The sequence below is a fragment of the Syngnathoides biaculeatus genome, chromosome 10 (assembly GCF_019802595.1).
Source record: "Syngnathoides biaculeatus isolate LvHL_M chromosome 10, ASM1980259v1, whole genome shotgun sequence".
NCBI lineage: Eukaryota > Metazoa > Chordata > Actinopteri > Syngnathiformes > Syngnathidae > Syngnathoides > Syngnathoides biaculeatus.
Genome location: NC_084649.1, coordinates 15511427 through 15539290, shown reverse-complemented (window position 1 = coordinate 15539290; position 27864 = coordinate 15511427). Strand labels below are relative to the sequence as shown.

The 27864-nt window shown below is 40.9% G+C and overlaps 1 protein-coding gene across 1 annotated transcript; it reads left to right on the top strand.

The window, feature by feature from the left end:
* On the top strand, window positions 1–25258 carry nckap1l (NCK associated protein 1 like). The gene is made up of 31 exons (XM_061833353.1): window positions 1–173; window positions 1645–1755; window positions 1836–1928; window positions 2346–2402; window positions 3339–3481; window positions 3564–3654; window positions 3753–3890; window positions 4832–4880; window positions 6173–6329; window positions 6978–7034; window positions 7104–7200; window positions 7547–7656; window positions 7760–7892; window positions 7962–8043; window positions 8539–8597; window positions 9754–9899; window positions 9984–10116; window positions 11094–11213; window positions 11296–11435; window positions 12933–13064; window positions 14592–14810; window positions 15016–15146; window positions 15862–15959; window positions 16727–16820; window positions 17050–17132; window positions 18352–18432; window positions 21309–21402; window positions 21495–21611; window positions 23136–23245; window positions 24140–24229; window positions 24929–25258. Exons 1-31 carry the CDS (start codon window positions 84–86, stop codon window positions 25043–25045), a joined length of 3372 nt encoding a protein of 1123 aa, XP_061689337.1. The 5' UTR covers window positions 1–83; the 3' UTR covers window positions 25046–25258.
* The last annotated feature ends 2606 nt before the right edge of the window (window positions 25259–27864 follow it).

Below are 27864 nucleotides of genomic sequence, written 5' to 3'. Positions count from 1 at the left end.
TCTCGGGTGTGTATGCTTGTTTCCGAGAGGCTGTGCGTAGGCCGAGGCTCATCCGGAGTTAACGAAGAAGCTGGCCCAGGACAATGGAGAATCATCAGAAACTGGCGGAAAAGCTCACCATCCTGAATGAGAGGGGGGATGGGGTGCTGATACGCATGAACCACATCAAGAAGGTGAGCACAGAAGTCAGTCAGAACCAAGGACCGGAAATAAGGAAGTTGAGCCGCCTTCAGAATCGATTCAGACTGGCACGTTAAATCATCCATTTATGATCTGATTTAAGCATTACAGTATTTACATTTTCCACAACAGGTGATGAAAAATTAAATCTTGAGTATATAAGTTGAAATTGTAAATTGTAGAATTTACGGGGCAGATAAAAATAGATCATTTCTTAAGTCAAGCATCGTCTTATTATGCCCGACGACAGTTTTTAAGGTCATTGTAACTGAACCTAAACAAAAGTGTCTGCCACTTATTATTTTTAGCGCAGTTCCTGTCTTCCCCCGCTGCCTTCAACCAAAGAGGAAGTGTAACAAGGAAGTGGGCCCATGTTGTCCCTCATCACCCGCTTCATCTAGTTTGAAACTGTTAATTCAATGTAAAATAACCTAATGAGAATCCACCCATTGGAGAGGGCTCGCCCTTATTCGGGTCACGGGTGACTTGGAGGCTGTCCCAACTTCCTTTTGGTGAGGGATGCTGCATTGCACCCTGGACGAGTCGCAGAGTAAACAAATAACCAGTCACACTCACATGCACACCTATGGATAATTTCCAGTCTTCAATGCCATTTGAACTTTGAAGAGAGAAACAGAGTCCACCCTGGACTGGTCGCTAGTCAATTGCACTGGACACACTCACTCACACTCACACCTGTGGTCAATCGAGTTCTCAGTGAAATGATTTTGGATTCTAGGAGAAAGATTGAATACCTGTGAGAAGTTTGCATGTTCACCCAGTTTTGGGTTTTTTTTTTCTTCCTCTGGGTACTCCACTTTCTCCCTCATTCTAAAAATATGGATTTTCATGTCACGGTAAACTTAAAACTGTCCTCAGGTGTGAATGCGTGTCTGTTGGCAAAATGCACGAATCCAGCAGTCAAAGGGGCAAACAATCGCAAGCGCAGCTTCGCAAAATGTCAGGAACCTCCGGTGCGGGGGCGGACCCAAATGCAGGACTTCGAGGCAGAGGCACAATATTCAATGTGGTTTATTCTGGAAACTGGGTCATACACGGTGTAACAGTCCGACAAGGCAGAGGCACAGAAATGCTAGGCTAGGCGGGATCCAAAAGACATAGAGCAAGAGTTCGATGACTCTGAAGCAAATTAACAAACTCAACCGGACAGGATCAAATAAAAGGGCACAGAATTGTTGTGACTAGGGTTAATCTCACGTACACATGGAAGTGGAGAGTCCCACAAGTAGTGAATGCAACTCACTAAAGCAAGGCAACGAACTGGCAAATGCTACTGACATGAACTTTAACTGAAATGCCTGTCTAATTACAGTCTGGATGTGAAACAGCTGTGACCGGTGACAGGTCTCACCACCCAGAGCAGTGGGTGGTGAGACCACCCAGGACACACAGGACAGTATATTAAGTCAAATTCACCTTTTTTTTGTTCCATCTCTGCTGCAGATTTGTGCAGATGTGAAGCTGCGCCCACCCATCCTTACAGACAAGATCATGGAGCCTGCCATAAAATATATCACTAAGAAATTCCCCAATATCGACTTTCGGGGAAACATTGTAAGCATTTTGTTGCCATCTTTTCTGATTATGAAGCTATGTTATTGAGCTCAAAAGAAATGATCATTTTCTGATCATAGCAAAGTCTGACCAGCATCCAGCGGCAAAAGTCTGAAGTGATGGAAGCCACAACAAGCTACTACGACTCCTTTTTGGACGTCATAGAGTTCAGGGTATTTATAACTTAAACTCTCAAAATTACCCACATCTATATTTAAAATTACATTGACCAAAGCATTACTTTCGTAGTTTCTCTCTGGTTCCTCCCATCTAATATTTGTGGGTGATTACATTTGCATATAGAGTGGTTTAGTTTGACAGAAAATTGTTGATTTTCACATTTGTTGGGTTTCAGCAAGGTGCAGTTTGTGACACTCCTATGAGCGTTTGCATGATGGAGGTTGAGGCCTCATGGGATTTATGATGATAACTCAGTGACAAATTCATGCAATTTCATTTTGGTGATGAAATCATCTGCAAGGCCGGTGACGTGCATAAAATATGACTGACAACTGATGTGCGGGTTATTGCTTTGTTGACATCCCCATTCGGTTTTAATCAAATTCTTCTTCAATTTTTGTCTGAGACAGGACCACGTCTATGAGCTACTGAACACCATCGACGCCAGCCAGTGTTTCTTCAATATTGTAAGTATGATTGCCGGATGTGAGCATTGTCCGAGGAGATCGGGGAGGAAAATTCAATCTTCACACATCCTACGGTGACATGTATTGGTGCATGCAACCATTATTAACGTCATTAAATAATCTTTGTGACAAAATTATTACATCATTTGAATTATGGAAGTGATTTCTATACCCTTTAAATTCACTCCTTCTAAGGCTAATACAATGTTTAAAGTAAGCACACAAACATTTAGAGCAAAAAAAAAAAAAAAAAAAAAGATAGCTACAACAGAAAACACTGACTTGCAAAAATTCACAAGTCATGAAAGTTCTAGGGGATTCCGGGATGTGGTGTCGGCCAGGTTGGGGCGCTGGAATGTTCCCCTCAACCTTGCTCCTCCTGTCTATTGCATTGAAAAGGAGCTACTGCGGATTACGCACTTCATCCATCAATAAATGTATGCTCATTTATCCTCATTATCTAAAAATAGATACAGTATATACAGTAGATACGTAGTAATAGTATGTATCTACTGTAATGTAGTAATAATACTAATACTGTAAAAGATACATACATTACAGTAGTAATAGATACAGTATATACAGATACAGTATGCACAGTATGCATTTTTTAATACATCAATAATACTGTACAGTATTTCGGTTATAAAAGGAAAGTAATGGGTGACAACCTTGCAGAGGGGGGTGGTGCCCTATATCCATCCTTCAGTGACCAGCTGCTGTTAAGTGAAGCTTAAAAAAAGGTTTAATTGCCGTCCGTATGACCACAGGGTAATGTTTTTTTTTTTTTTTTTTTACTTAAATATATGAGATAATCAGGCTCTCGGTGACTTAGACTGTGAAGGAGCGAAAATGCTCGAATTCACCTCCTTTACTGTTGTGTGTGTGTGTCCCCAGCTTTAGAGTGACTAATGTGCTGAAATGTGTAATTTATAGGCCATAAATTTTGACTTCACCAAGAACTACTTGGACCTAATAGTCACATACACGTCGGTTATCATCACACTGGCGCGCATTGACGAGAAGAAGGCTCTGGTGGGTATGTTCAACTGCGCCCATGAGATGAGCAAAGGAAGCAGGTGAGACATATTTACAATGAGACCTCATCATAACACCTCAGCCACTTTGTTTTCTTCTCCCGTGTCTCGTTGCATCTCACAGTGACCCCTCATACCCACGGCTCAGTCAGATGTTTGTGGAGTATGAACATCCCTGGAAGAAGCTCACTGAGGAGTTTGGCCCTCACACAAAGGTTTCATTCACTGTTTTTGTGTCCTGTCTAATATGATAGCGTTTCTTTGGCGCCCTCTTGTGGGATTATGATGCACGCTCCTTGGTCTGGGGTTCTAGTTGGTGACAGCTGCTCTGCTGTCTCTGAGGATGATCTACCCGCGGAGAAACCTGCCAGTGGAGCAGTGGCGGAGCGCCCAGCTGCTCAGCCTGCTCAATGCTTCGGCCACTATGTTGGACCCGGCCTGCTGTGACACTGTAAGTCTGGTGTCTAGCAATTTCTATTTGATGAATCATGTACATTTTCATTTGCTGCTTATCCTCACGAGGGTCACAGAGAATGCTGGAGCCTATCCCAGCTGTCAACGGGCAGGAGGCAGAGTACAGTCTGAAATGGTTGCCATCCAATCACAGGGCACAGACACAAACAGCCGCACTCACAAGCACACCTCGGGGCAATTTAGAGTGTCCAATTAATGTTGCATGTTTTTGAAATGTGGGAGGAAACCGGAGTGCCTGGAGAAAACCCATGCAGACACGGGGAGAGCATGCAAACTCCACACAGGCGGGGCCGGGATTGAACTGTGAGGCCAACGCTTTACCAGCTGATCAACCGTGCTGTCTCATGTATAATATCATAAATAATTAGAAAATAAGTAGCATACCAAATAAAACTTGCTTGAGGGAATGTTTGGGTTCTCCTTTTTTTGCCCCAAAGGTGAGGAAAAAAAACCGTAAAAGGATTCTTTTTCCGTTACTGCGCTTTTAACACACTCTCCACCATAAATCACTCCAGCCCATTCCTAAAACTGTCCACGCCAAATCCATCTGTGACTGCGGGCATGTCTCATCCTTTACACCTCATTGAATCTCATTTTTCAGTTACTGTCATTTTTAGATAATGTTTCGCTCCCTGCAGGTCCGGAGCTCTCTCACTTAAGAACTACTTGTCTGCAGAGACCTCCAGGCAGCTCTTTATCTTGAGATAAAATAAAACAAGACACAACCAAAAATATCTGTGTGCAAAGATTGCTTTTGGAGTTGAACTACTACAAACTGAACTGCATGGAAAAATGGCACACTGCTCCTGGATAAGCTGTCTTGTACTTTTCTTTTGATTGCATGTTACTATTTGTAATCCATCATGGTTGACTGTTAATATCGCCGATGCCAATTAACCCCTGTACCCTCCGCTTCAGATGGCATGTGAATATCTGTCTCTGGAAGTCATGGAGCGCTGGATCATCAGTAAGTGCTCAACCCACTTGAGAACAACCACAATTTGTGCTATTCTTCAAAGGTCAACTGTCATAAAATGGATGATTTTTAGTATATTCATGAAAAAAACGGCAGCCGGTATGGACCCATTCTTTTTGTCACCACAAAACATGATTTTGAGGTATATGGCTTTTTGTAACTCCCGCCATGAAAATCCTCTCGAGGGATTTGTTTTCGAGAAGAAGCAGGAAGTGACATACATGGCAGGACTGCCCTCAAGTGGACTCGTTTGTTTCTATTAGTTTTACCTGTGGGAAAGTAGCTCGTTGTTCCTTCACGTTAGCTAAAATGCCGGCTTGTTACATTGCTGAATATTGCTCGACACTCGGGAGGATGGATTTACGCCTCATAGGTTTCCAAGAGACCCGGTTTGCCGTGAAAAATTAATTGCACCGGAGCAAAGGACGAGAGCTTCATGGGTTCCAAATGACAGGTAGGTGTGTATGCAGCTACTAAAAAAAAAATAATAGTTTGGGTGGTCCACCCCAAACTATTATTTTGGGGCCGAAGTCGTGACCAGCGGATGCGACTTCGGCTGGGGTAGCTCATTTTTGGCGCCAAGCCGGGTCGCTTTACATCGTTGTCGTCGCACGTGGCTGAATGCGCCATTGCCGGCAGCGTTGTTCATAGCTGCAGCCGTCCGCGATGGATGATGATGGAACTCAGCTGCGAGTGATGACAACGCCATAAAGCGGCCCAGCTCGGTGTGGCGACGAGCCCAGCTCCGTGGCACCCCGGCCGAAGCCGTGATCGGCTCATCGCGCGCGGGCCGCGGCGTTGTGATCGCTGGCGGCTGACTACGCAACATACTGACGGGGAGTCTGTTGTTAGTTAGAAGTGATCCGCATAGCATCTAAATACGGCTCAAGACAATGGGGTAATATTTCCTCGGTCACTTCACTCGGTTGTGAGATGTTCTCTTCTTCGAAAAGAGCTTCTGTGTCAGAAGGGGCGCGTTCGTCTCCCACAGTAGGGTCCACAGCGTGTTTTCAATGGCGGATGTCCCAGTGTGACGGCCCAGACAGTAAATGCAGCCAATACGGCGACCACTTGGATGTCGAATGAGACTTCTGCAACTTTGCGCTCTCCGCTCATATTTATTTTTTCCTGTAGACATTGAAGTGAATAATGTTATACATATTTTTGATTTCAATATCTATTTTAGAATGTTTATAGGGATGACACTTGACCTTTAAGTGAATAGTAACAATTTGGGGCGGGGGGGGGATGCTAGTGTAACACTACAGTCTTTGTACCCGCAGTCGGCTTCCTCTTGTGCCACAGCAGCCTGAATAGCAACCAGTCCTCGCAGGAGCTGTGGAAAATGGCTCTGCGCAGCGGCTTGTACATCACGGTCACAAGGGACGAGCTGCTTAGCATCCACAAAGTCTCCGAGGACCTCTTTGACAGCATCAAAGGGTATGGACGCTTACCGGAGGCAATGCGCCGCAAGCAGCCGTACGCGCTTCTCTTTTACTCGCTGCTAGAAAATTAGAGTAAAATTAATTTTACACCTTCATGTGATTTAAATATATATTCTATTGGTTCAATGAATAAAGTCCTCAAAGATGAAGGGCCTCTTTATACCCAGCTCCCCCCACAAAGTAGGTACACTTGCCAAAGGACCACTCGAGCTCGATTTATAGACCCCAGAGCGTATTATTTTCCCAATGTTTTTTGAGCCAAGCTACATATTTTACCTCTCACGACACACGGAAATATAATGCAACAAAAAAGTCCTGTATGCTGTATGTGTTGACATTATTATGATCTCGTTGTCATTTTGCAAACAAATGTAGTTACTGTGAAATCTGGTCCTGTTTTGTTGGAAGAAAATATATTATTTTGTTGTATGACTGGCAATACATGAATACACAGGTTTATTATACCTTCTGGAAACTGGTGGAAGGGCTTTTAATTGTTTTTTCTGGCACAATACATAGCTAGCATGGAGGCTGGAATGGATTAATGGCATTTTCATCCATTTCAGTGGAGAAAGATGGTTTGAGATGTGAATTTTGCAGAAATCAATTATTTTATCGTTTGAAGTGTTTACATCTTCATTAGATATGGCAAACGAGTTGCAGACATCAAGGAGTGCCGTGATCATGCCATAGCCCACAGGTACCACAAAAAATGGTGTTCATATAAAAATGTGTAGCGACGGTTACCTTACAGCTGTGTTATTGACAGTGGGGCTCTGCATCGGGAGAGAAGACACTTTCTCCGAGGAGCCTTGAAGGAGTTGGTAACAATTTTGGAGGATGAACCTGGACTGCTGGGACCTAAGGTAAGACATCTGAATAAAGGCTGGGTTTCTGGATGGACTTTTTTCCATCCATTCATCCAGAAGAATGTCTGCATTTACCCCACAGTTTATTTTGTTAATTCATCCTGAAGTTGTCATTTGTAGCTGCAGCTAAGTAGGTACAGTACTTGTTCCTGGGAGCTGAAAATGTGGGAGGGTGGGGCTAGTAGGTAGGGATGGATGCAGTAGAACTGAAAAAGGCTTTTGCCAAAATGTGCCTACAACATTGGAAGCATAGAACGGTCCAAAATGTTTACACCAGATGAAAATTGCAGAAATACCTTTCCTGACATTTGGCTGTCTTCTTTGTGGAATGGAATCCCTCAAGGCTCTGTTTGTCTTCATGGCCCTGTCCTTCTCCCGTGATGAGGTCCAGTGGCTCGTGCGACACTCTGAGAACATGCCCAAAATAAAACAACCCGAAGACTACATTGACAAGTAGGTCGCTTCAAACCGCTGCTCTCAGAACACCGTATAATTGTTTTCCAAAGACTTCATTTGTACAAACATCTTAAAAATCCAAGAAAATGTGTTTTTCTAGTCAGATGGCAGAGTTGCTTTTCCATATGGAGAAACTGAAAGGACTGATGAGGAAATACCACTATGTAGTGCAACGCTACCACATACAGTACCTGGCTCAGTTCGATGCTTTGGTTCTGAATGACACAATACAGGTAATTGAACATGCAGAGCATAAAATTTCTATTCAGTGCTACGTCTTGAACAGTCCCTGTCCTCCACAGAACATGCACGTGTGTCCAGAAGAAGAATCTGTTCTGCTGAGTTCTTTCGTTTCAACGCTTTCTGTGCTTTCAGTTAAACAAGGTAATTGGTCAGTGGCAAGACACCCCCCGACCCCAATTCGTAGCTTCCCACCACATGCACCCGCACGCGCTAATTATAATAATACAGCAACAGAAATGGAAAATTTATTTAAGGAAACAATCAGATTAACAAAATTGAAGGGATCTTTCTTGCAGTAATTTTTGCTTTCTGCTTGTCTGCTGGCTTTTTTTTAACTTTAAGCATTAGCTTGATAAATTATTTCAAATGTGCTAACTTCTGGTATGTTTTTAATTTTTTTTTTTAATATATCTGCTCCCCAAATGTGTGATTGATGCTCATAAACAATAAGGCCAGTTAAATGCTCCTGGACTCTACAAGGTGGGGGGGGTGGGGGGGTCCAAACTCCAATGATTTTAACGGGTTGTTTCTCAGCCCATGCAACACCTGCACAAATTTTAATGGGTGGACCTGCTTTGTGTTTTTCGCACGGGTTGCACTTTGAAACGTCCTGATTCTTTTTATTCATGTTTGCAGTGGAGAGTAAAGAGGAGTTTGATTTCAGGGCTGTGAGACTGGATTGGCTGAGATTGCAGGTATGCGCAGTCATAGTGTACGTTACTCTCAAAACAGGGTTAGGATTTTTTTTTTAGGACTTTTGAATGAAATTTCTTGAATGGACCAAAAATGCACAGCAAGCTTTAACGGGTGAACGGCATTTTACGTTCTCTCAATTTTGAATGGACTTAATCGACATTTCGACGTGTCAGTGCTTTTTGCACAACTTGCTTTTCTCTGCCAAGTCGCAGAACTGCTAATTTCACAGCGGGCGTTTGATCCACGAGTGCACCAATTAATTTCTTGGTTCAATTACAATTTGTGTAAATGCTCCACTTCATCATGCAGTTGCCGTTCTGACATTGAAAGACCAAGATGACACCTCACCATAGATCAATTTGAACTTGACTTTACGAGGCTTCAGCAGGTTACAACAGAAACACAAAGAGTCATAGAAGTGGGCGTCAACCCATCCATTTACTATCGCGCATCTGGATCAGGTAGCTTTAGCAGGTACCCCCAGACTTCCCTTCCCCGAGTCACATCCACCAGAACCCAAGCGAGGAGGAAGCAAGTCCGACTATATCTAGCCGGAACTTCTCCAACGCCCACAGCAGCTCCAGCTCCTTCCTTGCCAGAAAGGTGACGTTCCACGTCCCCAGGAGCCAGCTTCTGTTGCGGGGGTTCAGGATCGCCAAGGTACCTGCCTTTGGCCACCCCCCAGCTTGCACTGCACCCAACCCCTATGGCCCCCTCCCACAGATGGTGAACCCATGGGAAAGGGGGCCCACGTTACCCTTTCAGGTTGTGCACGGTTGGTAGCCATGGGTGCAGACCTGACCACCAGGCACTCGTCTTTGAGCCCCACCTCCAGGCCTGGCTCCAGAGGGGGGCCCCAGTTACCCGTGTCCAGGCAAGGGAAACCTCAGTCCATTTAAGTCTTTCATCATAGGAGCCGTGCTTTGTCTGGTCCCCCACCTAAGACCGCTTTCTCATGGGTAACCCGAGAAGGGGCGTGAAGCCCCCCGACAACTTAGCCCCATTGATCCAGGATCATTGGGACATACAAACCCAACAACCACGTTAAGGTGACGGCTTCCAGGAGGGCGCCCCAATTTATGGTCATCTCAAAATTCCATGTAAACTGGCATCACAGAACCGTGTGTATATGCTTTCGTGCTCTTTATGCCGAAGGCCTACACCAGCGTGAACAAGGCCCCCCTGCTGATCAAGGACTACCCAGACTTGGCCAAGGTGATGAACATGATCCAGTTCCACACAAAGATGGTGGACTCTACAGAGGAACTCCTGCAGGAGACATCAAATGTGTCAATTCTCTGGTAAGTTTTCCTCTTTTTTTTTTCCTCCTTCAATCATTTTATTTCTGTTCCACTCTGACTGTGTTTGTTGATCCTTTTGAATAGTTTCTACCCAAAAGTGTTCAAGAAGATGTTCTGCCAGAGCAGCGAAGAGATGATGATGAAAAGATACCTCATGGCTTTCCCTTCTGTCTGCTCCCATTTCCAGTGGTGTGGGCACCCTCTGTGCCCTGAAGAGGTCAGTGTTCACTTCTTCAACTGCGACCATTCGTGATGCTGATGCGTCACTTCTTCCGCTGTCTCGCCCTACTGCGTATACTCCTGTCTTTTTTGATTTTCTGTGCCACTTTTAGTATTTTAAACCATGTCCCGTAGGCCTGTGTCAGAGCAAAGCAAGGAGTTCTGCAGGGCTCTGTCCCAAGACCACTTTTATTCTTCAATTATTCAAAACTATAAGGACTAAAATTCGGTGTTATCTTGAAATATGAGTGACCGAAATGATGGGGTTTTCAAGACAAAACGGTTCTGGTGATTTTTAAATCAGTTTATTTTTTGCTTTAAATGTAAACAAGTAATTTTTTTTTAATGCTTCAAGGTGTTTATTGCCATTGTTTCACTTTACTCTCAAACTAAAATACAGAGGAATACGCGTCTAATTAAAACAACCACATATCTTTCCCGTAGTGCACTATTTTAAGGATAATTTTAATATTTAATCAATTCAGTTAAAACAACTTTTGATTTTGTAAATGTATTTCAACTAATACGCACACACACTTAGATACATACATACCTGTATCTATTCCTATTTGTAATTTAATCTCATCATATTTTGAATTATTGCATTTAAGTTTTTCGTACTTTTTGAAATAGGAAATTACAACTGTTTTCTGTATTTGTGTAATAATAATTTTTCAATCTCATAACACCGCGACTTTATTCCTGTAACATATCAACTCTTAACATTAATCTTTAAAAATCATGACCTATTTCATATTAGATCATGACTTTGTTTTAATATTTTGATCATCTCATATTTTGACTATAATTTATTCGATAGTATTACGTAAATTGAGATCTTTTTTAATCTAATTGTATTTTAACCTCAGAAAATGACCTTTTCCTCATACCGTGTGTGTACACACATGCACACGTATACATATGTACATACTGAAATTATGACTTTTTTTTATTACATATACTTCGTGCGACAAGGAGGAGGCGATCGAGAAGAGGACTCTCCGCTTGTGCGGGTCCTTCCTGGAGCAGATCGCCACTCAGACCAGCGCTACCATTTTGGAGATTTGCGCTGAGGAGTGCAATCTCAATGACAAGGTATAAAACCAGTACATGTGAAGAAGTATGTATATGACAAACTATGTCTAAAAATACCTTTGATTTTCTTCCCTGTCTCTAGCTGCTGCCCAAACACTGCGTTGAAGCTATCAGCGCAGCTCGCCACCGGAAGCAAAAGAAAGTCGTGCCCAAGAAAGGAGAAGTCCAGAAGGAAAAACCAGGAGCCGAAAGCCTGAGAAAGGACCGCACCATAACAACCAAGTGAGATTTCTATTCAAGAGATCCACTTTAGAAGAAAATGTGTACATTTAATGTTCACTTGTGATCACATTTTCCTAATAAAAAGGCACACGCAGGGCCGCTAATTGAGTGGCACCAACTTGCAAATTCTTCTGTAACAATTACTTTCAAAACCGTGAATCGTGATATATTTTTTTGACGTTATCAAAAGTCCCTCAAGAGCAGATGTTTTCACGCTTTAGTGTCCAGACTCCAAAACAATGTGACTTGCGCGAAGCCACCACTGGCTAAATTTAGTCAGAATCACAAATCAATTTTCATCTTTTTAATCTTCTCGCAAATCACAACACTTTTCTTGTAAGAATAACTTTCTTTTTGTAATCATTTCAACTTTTTGCCTGATATATGTCAGCTTTAATCCAGTCACATTTGGACTTTAATAATATGAATATTTATTTTAATTTTAAATGATGACATGAATTGTAGTTTATTTTCTGACGACCACATTTTCCCCGGTTAGTATTTTGACTTTTTTCCATGAAAATAATTACATTTCCCTTGCACTAATTTGATATGACTCAAAATATTTTTACCACAGTGTTGTATTTTTTAATACACATTGTAACTTTTCTCATCAATAGCTGTCAATTTTTACTTTTCCCTGCTAATATTTTTACTTCATTATCGTTTTTAAATTAAAAGATATTTTACTTCATCTTGTAATTATTTAAAATGATCATATTCTTGTTTTAATATAGTCATTTTAATGACTTAATTCTCATATACAGTATGTTGACGTTACCGTCACGATATTTCATTTCATTAAGATTTGTATTGGAAGTTGGTATTTTTAACATGTATTCTTATAATAGTTTTACTTTATTCTTGAGATGTCTGTTCCTTAGATGTCAAAAGCGTGACTTTTCTTATGCAATATATCAATTTTAGTTTTATTTCAACGATCGTGTCCATTTTTATTCTCATGATTGTATTGAAATGTTGTTTTTAGAAAACATTATATTTTTACTCTTAGTATTTTCATTTGAGTCTCATGGCTTGACTTCCCTTGAAATATTTTTAGTATTAATATTTGCGTTATCTTGTCACATTTTCTCATCGGATTTTTAGTTTATTTTTTTCTTGAGACTCAGGTTTGAATTTTCCCTCAGAATAATTTATTCTTAATATTCTAATAATACTCTATATTTACTTTCTTCTTGTAGAATTAAAAAATTCAATTTTTCCATTTTCCAAGCCGCTTATTCTCACAAGGGTCACAGGAGTGCCAGAGCCTTCTCATTCTAAAAATATTTTGACATTCCTACTCTATTTGTAATCTTTTCTTAACATCCCAAATTGATGCTATTGTTATCATTATTATGTAAATTGCTTCACTTTTCATGTAATCATCTTCTCTTCACTTTTAATGTAATCTTAATGTTTGTATTATATAGTAACTTTTTCTAATATTTGTAACTTTATTCTTGTGTCCTGCATTCTTCTCTCTGTCTCGTCTAGCATGGACAAGATGCATCTGATGCTGAGCGAGCTCTGCTCCTCCTACAGCCTTTGCAGCGACATGGTGCTCTACCAGCACGTCATCGTTCCCACCGAGTTCCTCACTTCTCATCTAGAAATACGCCTGTCTGAGTACGGCGAGTTGGGAAAGGGCTGTGGGGCAATATGTGCATGTCGCTTCGCTTCAAGGTTACAGTTTGCAGTTTTCAAACTGCTCGTAAGATTTGAATGGAGCTTCGCCTTCAATCTTTGCCACTCCCCCGACCACTCACATTTGTGTCCAAAGAAACACCTCTCGCTCACTAAATTAACTTCTACTGCGTCGTGTTCACCTAACCGCCTCAGAGTGTGCCAAAATCAGCCGCGAGCAAGCAAATTTACCTTGCACATCACCCGAAGAGTATTGCTAAACACAAAATGTTTCAGTTTTATTTTTGGGAGAAATGTAATGTAAATTGAAAATATAAGGAAGGAACTTACCTGACAACACACAGAAAATGGTGAGGTCGGCGCTGGTAGTTGCAGTTGTCAATGCAGCTGTCCTATGATGGCAAAAAAAAAAAAAAAAAAAAAAAGCAACTGTTAAAAGAATACATTTTATATATATATATAAATTCTTATTTAAAAAAAAAAAAACATCTCCAGGCAGCACGGTGGAGCAGCTGGAAAGCGTTGGCCTCACGGTTCTGAGGTCCCAGGCTCAATACCAGACCCACCTGTGTCACGTTTGCATGTTCTCTCCGTGCCTGCGTGGATTTTTTTCTGAGCACTCTGGTTTCCTCACACATCCCAAAAGCCTGCAACATTCATTGGACACTCTAAATTTCCCTTAGGTGTGATTGTGCGTGTGGCTGTTTGTCTCCATGTGGCCTGCGATTGGCTGGAAACCAGTTGAAAGCTGGGATAGGCTCCAGCACTCCTCGCAACCCTTGTGTGGATAAGCGGCTAAGAAAACAGATGGACGGATGGATTGGGTAGGAGAAAATTAATTTTCAGGGTGTCAAAGAGTGCATAAGGTTGCCTCAAAACTGACTGAATGGTCCGATATGTGTTTGTGACTCTCCGATTTGAAACCTTATCCACTCCTTGACACCCTGAAAATTAATTTTCTATGAAATGTCTCATTAAGTAGACAAAAGGAATCTTACAATTAATCATCAATAATCTCCTACCCAATCCATCCATCCATCCATCCATCCATTTTCTTAGCCGCTTATCGTCTCAAGGGTCATAGGAGTGCTGGAGCCCATCCCAGCTGTCCTCGGGCAGGAGGCGGGGTACACCCTGAACTGGTTGCCAGCCAATCACAGGGCACACAGAGACAGACAACACTCACAATCACACTAAGGGGTAATTTAGAGTGTCCAATTAATGATCCTTGATTAATGCATGTTTTGGGATGTGGGAGAAAACCCACACAGGCACGGGGAGAACATGCAAACTCCATACAGGCGGGGCCGGGATTTGAACCCCTGTCCTCAGAACTGTGAGGCCAATGCTCTACACTTGTGACACCATGCCGCTTTTATATAGTAAGTATATATTATTGAAAAAAAATGTTTTTGAAGAATATCGGTTTTCTTTTTCTGCGGCCCACTTAAGACATTTTGTACGTCCTCACCGGGTGATCAGCGATATGGAATGAACGTGTCTGTTCAGGATAATTATGAGAATGGCAAACTACAACCAGACTACCAAGGAGATCGCTCGGCCCAGCGAGGTACTGGCAGGGGTGAGGGCGTACGCCGCCAGCCTCCAGACGCTAACCAGCTACGTGAGCGTGGACGTGGCCCGGATGCTGAAGAACGTCCTGCTGCAGCAGACGCAGCCGCTCGACTCTAGAGGGGCGCCCACGCTCACCCACTTGTACACCAACTGGTACGTCCAAACGTGGCCCTTCGACCACGCTCTCACTCACAAGCTGTATATAAAGTCAACAGTACCTTTTAATTTTTAATTTACTAAAATTGCAGTTGGTTCCACCCAATGGAAACAGGGCTTTAGTTCCACCTAAATCTGAATTGCTCTTTATATGTGCCTTTATATGAGCATTTAACTGGCCTTATTGTTTATATGTGCGCAGGTACCTGGAGAGCCTGCTACGCCTGGCTAGCAATTCAGTGGTCGTGCATAGTCCCTCCATGCAGTGTTTTGTCAATCAAATATCCGACAACAATCCCGCCTTCAGAGCAGAAGAGTTCTCGGACATAACAGGTTGGCCTGCAATTCTATCATTATTAAACTAAATTAACACTCATTATTTGAAAAAAGAAGAAGATGGACCACATTGGTCATCTTCAAAGTGTTGACTGATTGAAGAAAAACTGCAATTATCCCATCAATGCTGAATAGAATTGCCTTGATAAATTTTAGGCAACACGCTGGTTTAGTTGTCATGGTTACAAGGACGTGGAAAGAGTGGTCAAAACCACCATCTGTCACAATCCTATTTTTGCCCACTAGAAGAAAGCATATTTTGCGCACCCCCCCCCCACACACACACACAATTTCAAACAGTTCCTAGCTATCCTCAATAAAAGGACTGTAACATTCTTTAGTCAAAGGATAACGAATTCGAGCTCACTTAATCTCCATTTATCACCTCATAGTTTCATTCACCACGTCTTGGGTGGGCACTCTGGTCTCATGCAGATGATTAAGACTTTTCCCTTGTAAACTGTAACGCCAAGAAAAAAATAAGTTGCAAGCATGACGCGTATGGGAGATAATTAATAGTTATGCAAAAAAAAATAACATATTACAGTTTAAGCCTTAGAGCAGTCAAAATCAAAACTTTTTAGAATTGATTATCCTACAGATGATGTACTTTGGCTGAGTACTTCAGTAATTAGTGCACGTCATTTTTACAAAAATATCTTTATTGGTGAGTTGTGACGTGACTGTGACCCCGAGATGATGATGTGAACAGAGCTGCGAGCGCTGGCCGAGCTGCTGGGCCCGTACGGCCTCAAGTTCCTGAGCGAGAACCTCACGTGGCACGTCACGTCGCAAGTCAGCGAGCTCAAGGTACCGCAGAGGAATCACAGTAACGCATATCGACTACAGAGGGCACCTGGCCATAAGCCTCACCCAGTACATTTGTCGAGGAAATATCATTTGGTACATACATACGCCTCAGCTGTGCAAAACCCGCAAGTGCCCACATTGAAACACGAGATATTTACAAAAAAAGACGGTACACAGAGAGTTTAAGGCTAGTGCCACCGCACTAGCGCTAATACTACAGCCGCTCTAAAGCTAGCCCCACGCTAATGCTACCGCCACGCGAACAGGCCCGGTTAAAAATACACATCCTGGTAAAAATCACTGAGACACGGCAGTAACACGCTAGCACAGCATATATTCCACCGGTGTCCCTCATACCTTTTCCGCTCGAGTGCCCCCTTGCGGCCATTAGAAAAATGCGATAATTAGCCGCATCACCGCATAAACCGCAGGGTTGAAAGCGTGTGAAAAAATTTGCATCTTATAGGCCGGAAATGACAATAACCATTTTATGCATCATAATTCAGTGGACATTGTGCTGCTCCTTTTGGTATGTGCATCTTGGCCACCGGGGGCAGTATAATACATACAGATGCGCATGTAAATTTGATGATGAAACACAAAACTTTGCGACAAGCACCAGTAACATTATTGTAATTTCTCATGTACAATAAATATTGTTCGAGTATATTAATAGTAGTTGGAAGTGGGGACAGCATTTTATTTTTCTTATTTCAATGACGTATGTATGGCGCGTTAATGTTAAGAAATGTTCTTATCACGATTAGAAACTGGTGGTGGAGAACATGGACGTCCTGGTGCAGATGAGGAACAACTTTGATAAGGCAGAAGAGATGGCCAATCTCAAGAGGAGGCTGACAGGTGAGTGATTTGGTGGGGTAAAAGTATTGGGACAACCTGCCATGATGACGCCACGAAGTTGATGTCGTTTTTTCAAGCCAAACGCATCTAAGCTTCTCTTTCTGCACTGGCATACAAGGACAATGTTAAAAATACACCAAAGTGCACTCGTACTAAACAAGTAGCCCTCTTGTGGTTACAAACATTTTTTACTTGGTACAAGAATAGCCACTTGTTCCAATTCCCCCAGGAGCAGAAAACCTGCTGAAGAGGATGACCATCATCGGAGTGATCCTGTCCTTCAGATGGATGGCCCAGGACTGCCTGAAAGAGGTGACGACAATATTCCAAACCATCACAGGTCAATGGAAGTGCAAAATATTGTCTGTACATCTGGGAAAACTTTCCCAGAAATACTGTATATTTCTTACAGTATTATATTTCAACACAGAAAAACATTTTTATTTAATCGTACTAATTGTTCCCCGTGACCCTCGTGAGGATAAGTGGCGAAGAAAATGGATGGATGGATTGTACTAATTGTGAAGTAATATATATGACATATGACAATATATATAATTTATTTAATGATATTTGTCTATATATTTTTTCAAAATAAAAAATAATTTTTATTTAATGAAAAATAAATCGTAATAGTAACACAATTAATTGATTTATTGTACTGTATTTTATCTATTTTTTAATAAACTAAGATGTATTATGCAGTTTTTTTCATTTAATTTCCTTTATTTTATTTGCTAGACTATAGGGTTGCTACTTGAGGACGACTCCCATTTTGCTCCCAATACGTTTAAAAAATTGTCTAGCACACTTCATACACGAGGTAACTCAGTGTGCTTTACAGAATTAAAAGTATTTGAAAACAAAGAGATAAAACATTTAAAATGGGATAAAAATAAAAATGACAACAAAATACATATATTTAACGAAAGAGTACAATTAAAGCCATGCACAGTGCAAGAAATATGATTAAAAGTGGAAATCCTCTGAAAAGCATGAGAAAAAAGAAGCATTTTCATCCTGGATTTAAATTGAAGTATTTTTTCAGCAATTTATACTACTAAATTAAATGTATTTTATTTTACCTTTTTAAAATTGTATTCAATAAAATAACATATTACTTTTTAAAATATCAAACATTTTATTTGACTGATAGACAATTGTTTTTGTTTATTGAAAGTAAAATGTTACCGTTTATTTCATCAGATTGTTTTTAAGGAATTAATGAAATTTTATTTTATCACAGTTTTTACCTAAATTCCTTTATGTAATAATATTTTGAAATCAAATGTTATTTTATTTTAACATGCTCATTTTACATCATTTTAATATTAAATTAAGTCATTTGTTTTACTGTATATTACTTATTTAAAATGGATTCAATACATTTTTTCATAAACTAATTTATATATATTTGAGACTCCAATTTGTATCAGAGAAATGAATTTAATTTTAATATCTTTAGTAACATTTTTAATTTTATTTCCAAATGGAACTGAATTTTATTTCACTAACTTTTGACACGCAACAGGTGCTGGAGAAGCACTGCCCGTTCCTGATGGGGCCGATCGAATCCCTGAAGGACTGCGTCTCTCCCGACACGGACATCAAGGTACAAACGCAGCATGCTGACAGTGTTACTTGTGTACATTAATACTGCGTCCATTATGTGAAGATTATTGTTGTTCGCCGGGGTATAAGGAACGTAACCCCTGCAAATAACGGGGGAACAATGTATCAGTAACTGTGATTTGACGGCATACGCGCCAGTGAGCTATCGCACTCGCAAATCAGCACAGTCGAGCACCAAAAATCGCGCGTAAAATCTTTTACGAGTAGAAATTCAAAGATATTGAAAGACGTGGCTTATTTTGTGTAGTCTTGACATTGATTTATGTGTTTATTTCATAAACGTTGGTAACAAAACAAGCCTGCTCCTAAGCAATCAGCATTCACCCAGAAACAGGAAATGCAAGTTGACCATACTGAGCATGTACGGAAGTTAGGCCGAAAGCACATGTTCTGAGCTGCTTCATGTACTCCGAGCATATTTAGGTCGAAACTCATCAATATCATGAGCCATGACAAAGGCAATTAAGTTGCACTGAAAACTTTTCTGAGATATAACACAGGTAATGGGTTCAGTATCTAACTATAATAAGTATGAGATTGTGATTTACTTTGACCTGATCTAAGTTCTAATGTTAGACTAGTCTGTCCATATAGCTATATTCATATCCATATAGCTATAGTCAGGTTTGAAATTTAATGTCAATTGACCTCTTTAAAAATGTCCGTTTCAGTCTGTGCAGTGTCATTAAATTATGATAAAGGTATTAGCTAACAACTGCATACTCGGGATAACAACTCAGTAAGTTATTTTAAGGTCTTGACGTTCCATCCCTAATCACACCCGCAACTTTATATCTGCGGGCATTACTGACCACACCTTTACATTTTTCAAATGTGAGTGACTGCTGTCTTCTGTATATTTATTGACATTAGAGGGGAATTTAGCTCAAATGTAAAAAAAAAAAAAAGTAAAAATAAAAACATTTGGTGTATTTGTTTGAATAAAAGGACAGTGAGGACATTGTGGAGGGGGAACAACAAATGTGTGCCCGCCATTACCCACCAAATTAAATTCTTTATCTCCCTGTGGAGCGCTCTGATGTGAACATGACACGCCGAGGCCCATGGCCCCCCCTTTTGCTTACGTCTGGCCCCTGAATGAGGCACGACAGCCGTGCCACAGCTCAGACCAGGATAACCCCAAAGACGTCAGCAGCCCCCCTCCCCACCTCCCCGCTGCGTCCCCGCCCCCCGGCCCTCCAACCGCCGTGAGAGAGAACACATCAGTGGAAACCTCATGTCAGTGCAAGTAGAGCAACTTCCAACGTTCACCCTTGAGTGCACTTTAAATCGAACACTTGCTTGGTTCCAACATGTTTAGGTTATTGTGAGAAAGTTCGGTTCCAATAATGAGATAAACGTCAAATATGTACACAAATAGTGTGTTTCTTTTCATGGAATTAAATCATTAAATACTTGCATTAGCCCAAAAAGCTGAAAAATGAGGGTTCCTGGATGTAGTTAATCTACCACCAGTTTCCCTGTCTGCTCCTAGGATGTAAAATTACACTTCATTTAAATAGACTGTTTATTGAACATAAAATGTTACTTGAATGCAGTTGTGCAGGAAGTACTGCAGAAGAAATTGTGTAAACAACAAACTGCAGATGCATTAAACTCAAAAGTTACATCACTAACTTAAAAGTCAAATACAACTGAACCGTACTTCTTTCGTGTACCACTAGTTGCAGCCCACGTACCACTAAGGGGCACCCGTGGCACACTTTAAAGGTCTAGTGTCATCCCTATAAACATTTTAAACTAGATATTTTAATGAAAAATACATATAACATTATTCACTTCAATGTTTATACGAAAAATAAATATGAGCGGAGAGCACGTCATCCATGCACAAAGTTGCAGAAGTCTCACTCAACATCCAAGTGGTCGCCATATTGGCTGTATTTGCTGTTTGTGATGTCACCGGACATTCGCCATTGAAAACACGCTGTGGCCACTACTGGGGGACACGCCCCTTCAGACACGGAAGCTCTTTTCAAAGAAAACATCTCACAACCGAGTGAAGTGTCTGGGGCAATATTACCCGAGGCATATTTAGATAACCTGCGGATCACGGCCAAACCACCCCCCCACTTATCCACCTCCGTGCGGCAGTGATAAACGCCCACTTCCGCGGAGGGCATGAGCGACCGTTGCGACGAGCCACCTCGGCAGACAAGGCCAGCGCCCAGCTCAGCCTTGACGACAAGGCCAGCGGCCAGCTCAGCCTTGACGACAAGGCCAGCGGCCAGCTCGGCCTTGACGACAAGGCCAGTAGCGATCCACAAGTCCTGCAGAAGCCGTCCTTCAGCGGCAGCTGCATGGATGCCTTCCGATGCGCACATCGACACATTTAGCAACCCTGATTTATGGATTACGCCCTACTCCCAACTATTGTTTTTTTAGTAGCTGTATACACACCTACCTGTCATTTGGAACCCACAAACCTCGCGTCCTTTGCAATCCATTTTTCACAACGAACTAGGTCTCTTGCAAACTTATGAAGGCTAAATCCATCCTCCCAAGTGTTCGAGCAATCTCCACCAATGCAACGAGCCGACATTTTGGCTAACACGAAGGAACAACGAGCTACCTTCCCGCAGGTAAAACTAATAGAAACAAACGAGTCCACTTGAGGGCAGTCCGGCCATGTATGTCACTTCCTGCTTCTTCTCGAAAACAAATCCCTCGAGAGGACTTTCATGGCGGGAGTTACAAAAAGCCATATACCTCAAAATCATGTTTTGTGGTGACAAAAAGAATGGGTCCATACCGGCTGACGTTTTTATCATCAATAACTAAATAACTAAAAATCATGCATTTCATGACAGTGGCCATGTATTAACGTGTTTCCAGGTGACGCTAAGTGTCTTCGAGTTGGCTTCGGCTGCGGGAATGAGTTGCGACGTAGACCCGGCGCTTGTCTCCGCTATCAGAAGCATGCAAACAGGTGATCAAAAAACTCTTAAGTGGTGGCTATCATGCTGCAGATTCGTTTTAGCTAATGAATGTTTCCTAAAACTAACCCCAAACTATTTTCAGATAACACATCCATAGACGCAGAGTACAAGCTGTCATGCTTGCTGCTGGTCTTCATCGCAGTGTCCCTGCCGAGCTTGGCCCTGGACCCAAACTCTTCCTACAGCCGAGAGCACGGCGGTGCGTATTTATTACATTCAATGGCAACACCGTGACAAGATCGAGTGTTCACACAGCCCTCAACCCGACTTTCATCAGTCATTGTGAATGAATACAGTCGACAAGTCCAGCGAGGGAACAGATGATGTCTTCATATACAGTGAAGAAAATAAGTATTCGAACACCCCTGCTATATAACAAGTTCTCCCACTTTGAAATCATGGAGGGGTCTGAAATTTTCATCGTAGGTGCATCTCCACTGTGAGAGAGATAATTTAAAAAGAAAAATCCAGAAATCACAAAGCATGTTTTTTTTTTATTATTTTTTTGTGTGATACAGCCGCAAATAAGTATTTGAACACCTGTCTGTCAGCTAGAATTTCACCTATGATGAAAATTTCAGACCTCTCCATGATTTCTAAGTGGGAGAACTTGCAATATAGCATGGTGTTCAAATACTTTTTTTCTTCACTGTAGTAGCTAGGATTTTACAGTAAATATCATCAAATTGTGGCTTTCAAGGTGTTGCGGTATGCTACATTATTTAACTACATAATAAGGGGAAAACGTTTTGCCACTTTCAAATGAACATTTAAAAAAAAAACAGCATAACACTGTTTAGTATCTTGTCACATAAAACTTTTCTCTAGACTTGAATCTTTACTTAGAACATTACAACTTTGCTCTTGCAATGAAACAATTATTTTATCTTACTACAACTTTAATTTAGTCACATGAACACTTGTTTCTAATAACATTCTGATTTATTATTGTTAAAACACAGCCACTTTTTCTCACAACACTATTTTCTTAAAATTACAAGTCATATGATATATATATATTATATTCACGACTACTTTTTCTCGTGATTTTTTTTTTGCTTAACACTATGAATTATATGTCTTAATATGACTGAATTGTAATTTGACTTTCTCATGGTTTACTTTTGTAAAAAGCAATTTTAACACAATGCATTTTTTTCCTTTGAAAGCCAAATCTCAGCTCCGACTTGATCATGCGAGTGTACCTAATATTGCGTCCAGAAGTGCCTGTGCAAACAAGGCACCCCACCCTTAGAACAGCATGCGTGTCATACTTTCCACTGTCAAGTACGTCTGCGCCTAATGAGAAACACATTTTTTTGGGGGGGGCGTTGAGACTTTTTGTTTACTGACGTGCATCGTTACAGTCACCGCCGCTGCCCGAGTGTGCTGACCCCAAACTATTTGGCACGGTACCCACGTTAATGGCTCAATCGAAGCGCGCAGTGTTATTTACTTTGCTTCCACTTTCCACTGGCGAGCTCCAAAAGCGATTGAGCCAGGAGGAAAGGTATCCAGCTTGCTTCCGCCGAAACTTTACGCATCATTAACGAAGCAGAGCTAATCGGCGGCCGCAAAAACATCCTTTTGGGTCCCGTTTACTGTACGTCACGCAGTCACACTCACAGATCTCAAACTCTCACCCTCACACCTGCCTCTCGCACGCATACCCTGATATCGTCACTTTTGTCCGTGTTATTCATTGCATTGGTGTTTCCGTCAGGCCACAACAATAACATCCACTGTTTGGCGCTGGCCATCAACCACGTGGCTGCCGCCATGTTGACGGTGCAGAACAAGAACATAGAGCAGCATCTCAAAGAGTTTCTCCTGGTCAGTACTCCATCCAGAAAACCTGTCTGTCTTTTTGTTCCCACCTGATATCAAGCTATCTGGCGGAAACTATCATAAATTATCAGGACGTAAAATCACTAAAACTGCAACTGATATATTGCTAACGGAAAAGGAAAGAATTGACCGTAATTGAAGAGGTCACAAATAATCACTGGCACTTTTCAGAAAATTGGTTTCAGATTAATTTACCATTTTTTTTTTTCCCAAAATCAAGAAACTTCTTGCTTTGATTCAAATTCAGTGGTAATCTTGCTTTTATAAAGCTACGATTCCACAAATAATCCTTGGTACTTTTCAGAGGATTATTGATTTATTTGAAAAAATAGATACTGGATAACCTGCTGTCATTTGTTTTGTCATCTTGCACCCGAATCTTGCTTGGAAAAGGCCATAAACAATTCCTCACACTTTTAAAATTGATTTGAAAAGGTGACAATTAGCTTGCCACCATTTGATTATAAACAGCCATTTCGTTGTTGTTCAAATATCAGTCCAGCTCTTGCTTTGGATCAAAATCAACAAGGATCTTGCTTGAACATGGTCACCACTGGTTCAGAATCAAGATTGGTACAAAATTGAATTTTTCAAATCTACTACTTTCTTTCGGCTTGTCCCATTAGGGGTCGCCACAGCGTATCATCTCCGATGAACGCTCATATTTGTTTTTACGCCAGATGCCCTTCCTGACGCAACCTCTCTCGGGTAGTGGGGGCCCAAGTGAGAAACGAACTCACAACCCCTTGTCTACCAAACCAATGCTCTAACCACGGAGCTCATCTTTTTCTCTCCATTTTTCAAATCAATGGGTAAATTAATAAACTTTCAGTCCTTTAATTTTTTTTTTTTTACTACCCTCATATAACACACACGCAGCTGGCATCATCCACTCTGCTTCAGCTTGGACAAAATGAGGAGAAAGCCGAGAGCAAAAACAGAGAGTCCATCTACCTGCTCCTGCACATGGTAAGCGCGCACAGTTTCCACGAAATGCTTCGCAACACCGTTTAGATGGCTAATTCCATGGCAATTTAAATTCCAAAGTTCAACTCAACCTCAAGAGTGAGCATCATTTTTATTGAGTTGCATCTTTGATGAAACGTCTACCAACAGGTGCAGACAAAATCACAAACGCCACACCCAGTTTAAATTTGTCAAAAAGAGAAAAACGAAGAATTACATTGTGGAGAGTAGACTCCTGCTAGTGGGGAATACAGATTGCCGCAACCCTTGTGAGGATAAGCGGCTCAGATAATACATATATAAATGCAACCATACATCAACTCCACACTCACAAGTCAAAGCAAAAAAACTGGCTTAACGACGGCTCGTATCTCAAAAGGCTCAGAATTGGGGTCAGTCACATTTCAAGGCACTATTGTACTTTTTCACTATTTGTACTTTTTCTCAGGAATCATTGTCAGGTAGTTTATACAAGACTACAAAATCACTTGTCATCACGCAGTGATGGATCATCCGGCCTTCGCGTCTATAAATGTGCTGAAGCTCATTCCGGTAAAATTCAGTACCCATCACGACATTAGCTATTCGAAACACCTCCTCCCCAAAAAGCAGAGAGATCTGAAGCGGCTGATATAGTATGCTGTAAATTCAGATAATCCTATCTGACGTCCGAACTTGTGATCCATCTTCTGTCTTGTTTAGATTGTGGAGGAGTCTGCGTTCTTGAGTCAAGACATGCTGGAGCGCTGCTTCCCGTACGTTCTGCTCCGCAACGCCTACAGAGAAGTGTACAAGTCCGTCGTCATCCCCCTCGGGTGAAGACGTGCTGACATTCCCTGTAAACGCTTTCGTTTCAATCGGAGAATTTGTGATTATGTTGACTTGAATGCAAATGATAACATACAGCATTAAATCCCGTGATCACTCAGGTGTGTTGTGTCTGTGACAAGGGTTCATTGCAAGCGCTGCACTTTTCGGACTGGAAAGTCGTTGATGCCCGTGTGTATTATTCTTTCAAACTTTCCATGAATAAAGATCTTAATTATATTTAGTTTGTTTTTCTTTTCTTGGGCCCCGAGTCAACATGTGTTCCTCATCTTTTGCTTGCCGCCCTACCGCCTACCTCATCGACCCAATTTGACCAAACTTAAAATGACTTGAGGTTCTTTAGAGGCAGTTATGAGTATTACTAATATAGTTAATAAACATAAATATATTAAATAATGATCACTATTTTCATTGATTTTTTAAAATGAAAAAATGGGCAGCATTTTTAAAGATACTAAAATTTGTTTTAATTAGTTTAGAGACTATTTAGTAAAAGCTAAAATAAAATTTAATTTTTTAAATGTTTTTATTTCACTGTTTTACTCTCACATTATTTGTTTTTAAGTTTATAAAGAAAATTCCTTGTAAATTCTTTAATAAAGTTTAGTAAACGGTAACGGGATTTTTTTTTTAAGTCAATGTAAGTATATTTTATTATTTTTTTGTCTTTAAGGTACCAAATTAGTTTCACATAATGGTAAGATGTAAAAAATATATCAAATCAAATTGTACATGTTATAAATGTTTACAAATATGGAATTATTTGAAAGAGATTATATTTTAGTTAACTCAATAACAGATTTCAGAGTATTAATATATGCCTGTGTTTAAATAATTGGTCTCAACATGTTCTCCTTCACCATTTGTGTTCAAATATCCGTTGCTTAAAGCCTTTACCACAACACAATGCTATTCGTTCGACTTCTATTGCGGTTTGGATTCATTTTTAGCAACAAACTTTAGTGAGGCAAAGCTATGTGTCGTTTCAATTATGCAACGTGCAATTCTCTCTTTTATATTTAGCTTTACAGTAAAAACATTTTTTTAAAGAACGTCACTACCTATAAACGTTTGCTTATTGTGAAATGAGTTAAATAAAACCTTACAGTGCTCATATCTCAGTTTTGCTCAGAAGTCAATCCCCCATAAAATCATAATCTCGTTGTTTCACAAATCTAGTATTGCAAAGTATAGCTGATGCCTACAGTTGTTGTCTTTCGTGCAATTGGACTATTACTGCTGCTCCACAGTGTGTTCATGTCCTGGGACACTTGGGCCAGTTAATGGTGGAAAGTCTGGTCCTGATATAAAGACTCTCTGCTGATTGTGTTGGTGACGCAGAGCCTCTCCTGCTGACTTGTGAACCTCTGAGGCGACCACAGGCGCACATTATGTGTTCCCACACAAACACTCACACACACGCACGCACGCACAGGCACACAGTGTGCATACACAGAGGAGAAAGCATGAAGGACCTGTTAGCGTAAACACAGAGCAGTGCAGGCTTACTAACATAAACCACTGCAATGTATACACACATGCTGGATTTACAGTAAGGCACAGGGTCTCATGTTCATTTTGGCATGGGGGTTGTTCTCTCTCACACACACACACACACCCTGATGCCAGAGGTCATGAAACATTTTCACAAAATATGCAGAAGACCACCTAATGCACATCTGATACTTGAGACATTGAGGACCTCACTGGGCCTGTAATGCTGATCTATCTATCTATCTATCTATCTATCTATCTATCTATCTATATCTATCTATCTATCTATCTATCTATCTATCTATCTATCTATCTACCTATCTATCTATCACGAATAAGCTATCTGCTGTGTCTTGATGGTGCATTTGAAGTTAGCATGCTAACGTGTATGCGTATATCACAGGAAACCAAAAAATAAATTGTGGTATCCGAAAGGCAGCTCATGTTAACACAAATCTGCTAATATGCTTATTAAAGGCATTATATACCTGTAGTGTCAATAATCTCATTTATTTTTATGAGTCTCGGTTATAGTTAAGGTTTAAATACGTATACGCAAGCATTATAACAAATTTATAAAATAAAGCACAGAAATCCTCACGATACTACGGTTTACCCATTGTGGCCGTGATATATCGTTGATGTTTTTGGAAGTTTTATTATTGTTTTCACTGTAACTTTTGTACTGTTTGTATAATGTTATCCATAGCCATTACTCCTGCTCTCTCTCAGTCTTATAAAAGTGTGTTTAAAGACCTAAAACAAAACAAAAAAAAGCGCTGTAAATGCTATAAAAACAGGTAGGTCTAAGGTAAATTTATATAGGGTAGTTCTAGATTACGTTATTCTGGGTGGGGGGTCACTATTTTTTGTTCTGCTAAGGCTACCTAATCTTAACAAGGATGTACTAATGTGCTAACTCTAACATTTTGGATGGATGTGCTAATATGGTAACCATCTACAGTATATGGTGTGAATACACTAACATGATGTGTCTCAGTGGTAATCATTTTTTTACTGGTAACCATTGCACCATAGCACAGAAAGCAAACAAAAGGAAAATACTGCTATGTAATATGGTACTGATATTGGATAGGATGGGGGCAGGAAAACTGGGGGTGGGTAAATCCAACTGTGAACACACCCCCAACGCCGGATAACCTGCAAGCATAATATCATGAGACATCCAAATTTTGGGCCTTCACTGAATGACTGGGCTGTGGGAAAAATGCTCAGAGTGTTCGATTATTGTATATACGTAACCAGCTTTATTTACAAATCACGAGCCCTGATCCTTTTCCAAGCAAATCGGAGCG

Excerpts from the sequence above, each read along its gene's own strand:
- nckap1l (XM_061833353.1), top strand. The coding sequence starts at position 84 with ATGGAGAATCATCAGAAACTGGCGGAAAAGCTCACCATCCTGAATGAG. Across the intron at positions 10,117-11,093 it reads ACCCTCTGTGCCCTGAAGAG|GAGGAGGCGATCGAGAAGAG; the intron begins GTCAGTGTTCAC and ends TCGTGCGACAAG. Across the intron at positions 23,246-24,139 it reads ATCTCAAAGAGTTTCTCCTG|CTGGCATCATCCACTCTGCT; the intron begins GTCAGTACTCCA and ends ACACACACGCAG.